This window comes from Salvelinus sp. IW2-2015, unplaced genomic scaffold (genome assembly GCF_002910315.2).
Source record: "Salvelinus sp. IW2-2015 unplaced genomic scaffold, ASM291031v2 Un_scaffold2379, whole genome shotgun sequence".
NCBI lineage: Eukaryota > Metazoa > Chordata > Actinopteri > Salmoniformes > Salmonidae > Salvelinus > Salvelinus sp. IW2-2015.
In genome coordinates, this window is record NW_019943703.1 from 15,835 (window position 1) to 25,241 (window position 9,407).

General features: G+C 42.4%; 1 protein-coding gene and 1 long non-coding RNA gene across 2 annotated transcripts in view; both read left to right on the forward strand.

The window, feature by feature from the left end:
* Nucleotides 1–2,225, forward strand: part of LOC112073813 (FYVE and coiled-coil domain-containing protein 1) — a 15,451-nt gene extending 13,226 nt beyond the window's left edge. The window contains exons 6-8 of the mRNA XM_070440290.1: nucleotides 567–777; nucleotides 1,361–1,470; nucleotides 2,118–2,225. Of these exons, the coding sequence (XP_070296391.1) occupies nucleotides 567–777; nucleotides 1,361–1,470; nucleotides 2,118–2,160 (364 nt within the window). The 3' untranslated portion in view covers nucleotides 2,161–2,225. The remainder of the gene's footprint in view (nucleotides 1–566; nucleotides 778–1,360; nucleotides 1,471–2,117) is intronic.
* A 322-nt stretch (nucleotides 2,226–2,547) lies between these two features.
* Nucleotides 2,548–2,903, forward strand: LOC139025216 (uncharacterized). The gene is made up of 2 exons (XR_011476687.1): nucleotides 2,548–2,664; nucleotides 2,740–2,903. It is a non-coding gene; the product is annotated as an uncharacterized lncRNA (long non-coding RNA).
* The last annotated feature ends 6,504 nt before the right edge of the window (nucleotides 2,904–9,407 follow it).

The following is a 9,407-nucleotide window of genomic DNA, read 5'->3' on the forward strand; positions in this document are numbered from 1 at the left end:
CATGGCAGACCTTACTCAATCCCCTCTCATTCGCCCCCACTTCACAGTAGAAGCATCAGACAAGGTTCTAAAGACTGTTGACATCTAGTGGAAGCCTTGGGAAGTGCAACGTGACCAATATCGGCACTATCTTCAATAGGGAATGAAAAACGATCAACCTCAGATTTCCCACTTCCTGGTTGGATTTTCTCTCAGGTTTTTACCTGCCATATGAGTTCTGTTATACTCACAGACATCATTCAAACAGTTTTAGAAACTTAGAGTGTTTTCCATCCAAATATACTAATAATATGCATATATTAGCAACTGGGACTGAGTAGCAGGCAGTTTACTCTGGGCACCTCTGGCCACCTTATTCATCCAAGCTACTCAATACTGCCCCCAGCCATAAGAAGTTAAACTGTCTGGGAATCTGTCTGCATGTACTGGCTGGGAATCTGGCTGCATATACTGGCTATTAATCTGGCTGGGATTCTGGCTGCATGTACTGGCTGTTAATCTGTCTGGGAATCTGTCTGTGGTGTTTTGTTATTAATGTGTTATGATGCGTGTGTCCTCCTCTCCAGGTTGTGTGTTCCGTTCAGTGTGGAGGAGATCAGTGTGTTTGGTGACGGTCTGAGGGAGCTGTTCATCAGGTCTGGTTGTTACAGCTCCATCCCCATTACTGGGTCTACCCTTGGTGCTACCATACACTGGCTGTTCACCTCACAACCCAAGAGCATCTCCTTTAGTGTGCTGTACAGAGAGGACACACACACACCTCTGGAGGAGGCTAAGGTATATTTAACACACACTGCTGGAGTAGGTCAGTTATTAGTGTTTAACATAATGTGTTCTAAAGTATAGGGTTATGATTAGGCTTAATTTTATTTATTTTTTATTTTTTTCACCTTTATTTAACCAGGTAGGCTAGTTGAGAACTAGTTCTCATTTAATGTGTTCTAAGGTATAGGATTAGGCTTAATGTTTTCTAAGGTATAGGGTTAGGATTAGGTTTAATGTGTTCTAAGGTATAGGATTAGGATTAGGTTTAATGTGTTCTGAGGTTAGGTTTAATGTGTTCTAAGGTATAGGGTTAGGATTAATGTGTTCTAGAGTATAGGATTAGGCTTAATGTGTTCTAGGGAATAGGGTTAGGATTAGGCTTAATGTTTTCTAAGGTTTATGATTAGGATTAATGTGTTCTAAAGTTAGGATTAGGTTTAATGTGTTCTAAAGTATAAGGTTAGGATTAGGTTTAATGTGTTATAAGGTTAGGATTAGGTTTAATGTGTTATAGGTTTAGGGTTAGGATTAGGTTTAGGGTTAGGATTAGGTTTAGGATTAGGTTTAGGGTGAAGGTATTCTGTCTCTATTCCAGGTACTGATCCCTCTGACTCGTTGTCACTCCCACAAAGAGACCATGACAGGAGAGCTGATAGTCAGAAACACTGGAGAATACACACTCATCTTCGACAACTCCTTCTCCAGGTACACACATCTATGCCCACACACTCATCTATACCCCCACACACACACACACACACACACACACACACACACATCATACCCAGCACACATCTATGCACACACACTTATATACACACACACACATCTAATACCGCGACACACTTATATTACAACACGATGCTATACCCACACCCATCTATACCCACACACACTTATATCACACACACACACTTATATACACACACAATCTATACACCACACACGTATATACAACACACAGGTCTATAACTCGCTTCTACCAGGTACACACATCTATAACACTGGTGGATTTAACAGTCACTGTAAGTGTTCTACCCCCTCACCCCTCTTTTATCCCCCTCCCACGTTCTGTCTTCTCCTCCTGCTACCCCCCTCACCGCGTTCTGATCCTCTTACCGCCCCCACCCATCTGCTCGTCCTGTCTCATCTCTATCCCGCGACCACCTCCGTCTGTCTCTCTCTAGTCCCCCTCACTCTCGCCCGTCCTGTCTCCTCTCTACCCGTCCCTCACCGCCTGTTACTGGTTCCTCTCTACCCCTCGCCCCCCCCACACGCCGTCCTGTCTGCCTCTTTACGTCCCCTCTACCCCGTTCTGCTCCTCTCTATCTCTGTCAATCCTGGTGGTGTAGGTTCATCTCTAAGAAGGTGTTGTATACGCGTCTGAGTGTTTGAGCAGCCCGTGGTCTACGATGGGTGACATTGACTGTCTGCAGTGAGGAAGACTGTTCTGGTCCTTTATTCCTCACAGTCTCTTGTTTGTGTTAGATGAGAGGGTGTGTTGAAACAACGAGGAAGCTAGGACTAAGATGAGAAACAACTGTGTTTCTCTTTTTCTTCATTCTGGCTGTTGTTGTTAATATGAGAGGGAGGTTTGGTTTTGTGTTGCTAAGAAGTAGAGGTCCTGTTGTGCTCAGTCATGGTTCTAACGGGCTGGTCTGTGTTATTGTAGGTAAATGAAACTGGCCTTGTTAATGGACCGGACAGACTGAGAGTTTGAATGGACCCGGACAGACTGGAAGAGTTTGAATGGACCCGGACAGATGGAGAGTGCATGGACCGGACAGACTGGAGAGTTGAATGGACCGAAGACTGGAGAGTTGAATGGACCCGGACAGACTGGAGAGTTGAATGGACCCGGACAGACTGGAGAGTTGAATGGACCCGGACAGATGGAGAGTTGAATGGACCGGAAGACTGGAGAGTTGAATGGACCGGACAGACTGGAGAGTTGATGGACCGGACAGACTGGAGAGTTGGGAAGTCATGTAAAACAAGGATTCAGAATGTTCTCTCAGCTGACTGTAATCAGGAGGTCTGGTCTGGTCTGCATTGGTTTAAGAAAATAGTAGGCAGAGAAAGGTCATATGAAAACCCTTGTATGTTATTGATCATATTAAAGCATGTAACTTGCAGAATCAAGAGTTCAAAATGTTTCTCTTAGCTCTATGCAATAGGTTTACTTGTACCAAACACCAACACTGGTCAGTAACTGGGTCTGACACTGTAAAGCTTGGCTATAACATTACATAGTGTAAGCTTGGCTGTAAACACTACATAGTGTAAAGCTGTAACACTACATAGTGTAAAGTGACTGTGTAAACTTGGCGTAAATACAATTTACGTGTAACTTGTAACGCTCAAGTGTAAGCTGTAAACTACTATAGTGTAAAGCTGAAGCTACATAGTCATAGCTGGTCAATTAGTGTCAAGCTGTAACAATGTACATAGAGTACGTTGCTGTCACAGATAGTGTAATAGCAGTATACACTATTAAGATGTAAAGTTTAGCTGTATTACTGACAAACGTTAAAGCTGTAACAACTATAATAGGGGTGGTAAGCTGGCATGCTAAATCACTTTACCATACGTGTACTAAGTTAGCAGCTGTTCACTACATAGAGTCGGCGGTCAATTACCACAGATATCTTACAAGCTGTAACTACTACATACAGTGTATGTAAGCTGTATTCACTACATAGTGTAAACGCTTGCTGTATCACTAGCATATGTTAAAGCTGTATCACTACATTGTGGTTTCCATTGGAAGAATGTATGAAATTCAGCAGTTGAAAATGATAAATAGCATAATTTCACCTTTTTTTTATCAAATTATTGTAAATTACTATACATCCATATTTCCACACATCGTCCACAGTTTTAACTCACTACAGATAGAACACGTCTTCCACAGTTTATTAACTACAGATAGAACACGTCTTCACTGTTTATTAACTACAGATAGAACACGTCTTCCACAGTTTTATTAACTCACTACAGATAGAACACGTCTTCCACAGTTTATTAACTACAGATAGAACACGTCTTCCACAGTTTATTAACTACAGCTAGAACACGTCTTCCACAGTTTATTAACTCACTACAGATAGAACACGTCTTCACAGTTTATTAACTACAGATAGAACACGTCTTCCACAGTTTTTATTAACTACAGATAGAACACGTCTTCCACAGTTTATTAACTCACTACAGATAGAAACGTCTTCCACAGTTATTAACTACAGATAGAACACGTCTTCCACAGTTATTAACTACAGATAGAACACGTCTCCACTGTTTATTAACTACAGATAGAACACGTTTCCACAGTTTATTAACTCACTACAGATAGAACACGTCTCCACAGTTTATTAACTACAGATAGAACACGTCTTCCACAGTTATTAACTACAGATAGAACACGTCCTTCCACAGTTTATTAACTACAGATAGAACACGTCTTCCACAGTTTATTATCTCACTACAGATAGAAAACGTCTTCCACAGTTTTTATTAACTACGATAGAACACGTCTTCCACAGTTTATCTAACTACAGATAGAAACGTCTTCCCACAGTTTATTAAACTAACAGATAGAACACGTCTTCTCACAGTTTATACTACAGATAGAACACGTCTTCCACAGTTTTATTAACTACAAGATAGAACACGTCTTCCACAGTTTATTAACTATCAAGCTACAGATAGATAACACGTCTTCCACAGTTTATTAACTCACTACAGATAGAACACGTCTTCCACAGTTTATTATCTACAGATAGAACACGTCCTCCACAGTTTATTAACTACAGATAGAACACGTCTTCCACAGTTTATTAACTACAGATAGCACACGTCTTCCACAGTTTATTACTCCTACAATTGAACACGTCTCACAGTTTATTAACTACAGATAGAACACGTCTTCCACAGTTTAATTAACTACAGATAGAACACGTCTTCCACAGTTTATTAACTCACTACAGATAGAACACGTTTTCCACAGTTTAATTAACTACAGATAGAACACGTCTTCCACAGTTTTTAACTACAGATAGAACCACGTCTTCCACAGTTATTATCTCACTACAGATAGAACACGTCTCCACAGTTTATTAACTACAGATGAACACGTTTCCCTGTTTATTAACTACAGATAGAACACGTCTTCCACAGTTTATTAACTCACTACAGATAGTAACAGCGTCTTCCACAGTTTATTAACTCACTACAGATAGAACACGTCTTCCACAGTTTATTAACTACAGAGAACACGTCTTCCACCAGTTTATTAACTCACTAAGATAGAACACGTCTTCCACTGTTTATTAACTCACTACAGACTAGGAACACGTCTCCACAGTTTATTATCTCATACAGAATAGAACACGTCTTCCACAGTTTATTAACTACAGATGGAACACGTCTTCCACTGTTTATTATCTCACTACAGATAGAACACGTCTTCCACTGTTTATTAACTCACTACAGATAGACAACGTCTTCCACAGTTTATAACTGCACTACAGATAGAAACGTCTTCCAAAGTTTATTAACTACAGATAGACACGTCTATCAAATCAAATGTATTTATAAAGCCCTTCGTACATCAGCTTGATATTTCAAAGTGCCTGTACAGAAACCCACCTAAACCCAAACAGCAAGCAATGCAGGTGTAGAAGCACGGTGGCTAGGAAAAACTCCCTAGAAATGCCAGAACCTAGAAGAAACCTAGAGAGGAACACAGGCTATGAGGGGTGCCAGTCCCTCTTCTGGCTGTGCCGGGTGGAGATTATAACAGAACATGGCCAAGATGTTCAAATGTTCATAAATGACCAGCATGGTCAAATAATATAATCACAGTAGTTGTCGGGGTGCAAGCAGGTCAGCACATCAGGAGTAAATGTCAGTTGGCTTTTCATAGCCGATCATTAAGAGTATCTCTACTCTTAATTTGTTCTATTTTGTCTTCTATTTGTTTTTATTGATGTCCGTGATATTTTTGTTTTTCACTGCCGTATATTGTAAGTTGGTTGCCACTGTCCACCCTGGAGTACAGATCAGTCTCTACACAGTATCCCTACCATCAATTTTGATAATGAGGGCAGATGTCATTCTATGTTGTGTATAATTATTATCTCTATTGTACATTTTGTAACTCTAGATACTGTAACAGTATGAAAAAATCAAAGAGAGTTTAGAGAGTGAAACAGCAGGTCTGGCGACAGGTAGCACGTGCGGAACAGGTCAGGGTCAATAATAGCCGCAGGCAGAACAGTTGAAACTGGGAGCAGCAGCAAAGGCCAGGTGGACTGGGGGACAGCAAGGATCATCATGCCAGGTAGTCCTACCGCATGGTCCTAGGCTCAGGTCCTCCGAGAGAAGAAAGAAGAGAGAAGGAGAGAATTAGAGAGAGCATACTTAAATTCACACAGCGACACCGGATAAGACAGGAGAAGTACCGCAGATATACACCAGACTGACCCTGAGCCCCTGACACATAAAACTACTGGCCAATAAAATACTGGAGGCTGAGACAGGAGGGGTCAAGGAGCACTGTGCATCGATGTACCCGACAGGGGAAAGCACAGCCCCACACCACTAAGAGGGAAAGCTTCAACCACCCAACTTACCATCCGTGAGACAAGGCCGAGTAATGCCCACAAAGATTCCGCCATGGCACAAACCAAGGGGGGGCGCCAACCCAGACAGGAAGATACGTCAGTGACATCAACCCACTTCAAGTGACGCACCCCTCTTAGGGACGGCATGGAAGAGCACCAGTAAGCCAGTGGCTCAGCCCTGTAATAGGGGTTGAGAGGCAGAGAAATCCCAGTGGAGAGAGGGGAACCGGCCAGGCAGAGACAGCAAAGGGCGGTTCGTTGCTCCAGAGCCTTTCCGTTCACCTTCACACTCCTGGGCCAGACTACACTCATCATATGACCTACTGAAGAGATGAGTCTTCAATAAAGACTTAAAGGTCGAGACGAGTCTGCGTCTCTCACATGGGTAGGCAGACATTCCATAAAAATGGAGATCTATAGAGAAAGCCTGCTCCAGCTGTTTGCTTAGAAATTCTAGGACAATTAGAAGGCCTGCGTCTTGGTGACCGTAGCGTACGTGTAGGTATGTACGACAGGACCAACTCGGAAGATAGGTAGGAGCAAGCCCATGTAACGCTTTGTAAGGTTAACAGTAAAACTTTGAAATCAGCCCTTGCCTTAACAGGAAGCCAGTGTAGGGAGCTGCACTGGGTAAATATGATCACATTTGTTGGTTCTAGTCAAGGATTCTAGTGTTGATAATTATTTTTACTTGAGACAGGAGAACAAGAGGAGACATAGGACGAGGTGGATAATTTTATAATAAGGCAGGTTTATTCCAAGTGTAAAATATTTGCAAAGCGTGCAGCACGGCTCCTTTCTATCTGATCCGTATGGGGTCGTCAGGAAAAAGGGACTAGTTCCAACACTAGTACAGTAATATATAGACAACAAGCAAAGTAGGTAGATCTGCGAGTCTGGCCTTCCGATTGGTCGAACTGGGTCTTGGGTAGTCCTGAATCCGGCCTGGTCCACGTTCCATTGGTTCCTGAGGAGTTTCTTGTCCTGAGCTCCATCCCTGAGTTGTGTGTGTCTGTGTGATTGTCATGGGGAGGGGAGTTGTGGGTGTCGTGCATGTGTCCAATGAGTCCAGCATATGTCCAATATAAAAGGGAGTGTGTATATTGTGTCAACCATAGCTAATGTTGAGGAAGTTGGTTAAAATACAAGTCCACCAAATTCTAATTTACAATCTTACAACTCCCTCTTCACGTCTGCACAAGAGACGTGACATACCGTATATAAGCAAAACTACATGGAATAAATTTGTCAGAAGACGAAATTTTTTGATTCCCCTCTTCACGTCTCACAGAGAACGTGACATTTTAAAAGTATATAAAAAGACAAACTAAAGGATAAATTGTCAAGCAAGACAAATTTTGATTCCCTCTCTTTCACCGTCTCACAAGAGACGTGACATAAAAGTATTTATAAAAAGACAAAGCTAGGGATAAAATGTTGTCAGAAGACAAATTTTTGATTCCCTCTCTTCACGTCTCAACAAGCAGACGTGAATAAAAGTGATCTTAAGTCCTCCAATAGATAAACAGGTCAGCTTCCCATCCATCAAGCAATGGGACATTTGGGCCTTTCCTGAAAATAGGGTCTATGGCGCAGTGATAACACGGCTATGCAAGCAGTCCGCGCACATGGGACTGCAAACAGCACCCAAAAAGTACAAGAATACTGCAATACGGAAATAGATACTAGGATAGAGGAAACCAGCGTCTTATATTTTACCAAAAGCATCCATCCATGAAGTCCCACATAGAAGTGTCCACCCAGACATGCTGTTTCATCTACCATTACGGGTCGAAGTCCCTCCAATGCTACAGTCCGACTCCATCCGTAGCTGTGTATTGGGAATGAAAGTACAACACTGTCACGCAAACATTGCACAGACCCCCGTTCTGCAATAACATATCCAGTCCCCCCGCGATTCTAATTTTGAAATGCCATCAAGGATGTAGCTGCCAATGTCCATCGGACGCCTCAAAGCCTTGTTGATTCAATTACCCAGTTTTCTGGATATTAAAATGAATGTAGTTAATGTCTGCCCACATTTTTTATTAACCGTACACCACCAACAGACAAAGATTCAAACCCAGCCTGTCCTTATTTCACAGTTAATATTATCTGGCACCCCCTAGGGACACCAAAGCCTCATGTAAGTTAGTCGTAAATGAGCAAGGAGCAAAAAAGGAGTCGCACTCCGCAATAAACTATCACTGGAATGGCCAACCACACATTAGTAACCCAAAAAACAGAATATGTTAAACCTCAGGTCCATCCCTCTATACAACCTGTACCAGGTGGGCTCGTCGCCACCCCGGAACTTCAAACCTTCACAACAAGGGCAGGACAAACCATCACTTTTTTTATATTCATTTGACAGACATCAATACAGCAAACGCAAGGTCCTCCTCTGTCAGGCCCTTCTCCTGCGAAAACTTGATTCCGTATCAGCCTCCTTGCCACATCTGTAAAAACTTCTTCAAACAAGGTATGATACAGGCAGCAGCAAGCAACATGACGGCATAAGAGAACAACAACTAGAGTCAGAATCCAGTAATATTCATTGTAGTAGACTTACCAAGACCAACCAACCCAGCAGAAGAACAGTCCCACCTCCTCCACACCTGCAAGACCTTCATCTCCATGATAACGCTTGCAACCCACTCAGAGCTTTTTGAAAATGGCTCCCATCGCAGACTAGTATTGTTTAGGGACTAAACGTGCAAAGCTGTTCTCCAATTCTTTACATACACGCTCCCTGGTTGGCCAGACTCAAGTCCAGTTTCTTAGTCTATTTTGTCTACTGGTTTTTGAGAGGTAGCCTCCAATCGTTCAGCATCCCGCGTAAGTAACTGTTTGGGTGTAGTTTAACAAATCAAAATTGTTGATTATAGTAGATATAATTGATCCAAGCATCTGCTTAGCATCAACAATAGCTGGGCCAAACTGGGCAATAATATGCCACAGGCCATCTATTTCCCTGTTGATGTGCTGTATTCGTGGGGACCCCTACTGGGACTCCCC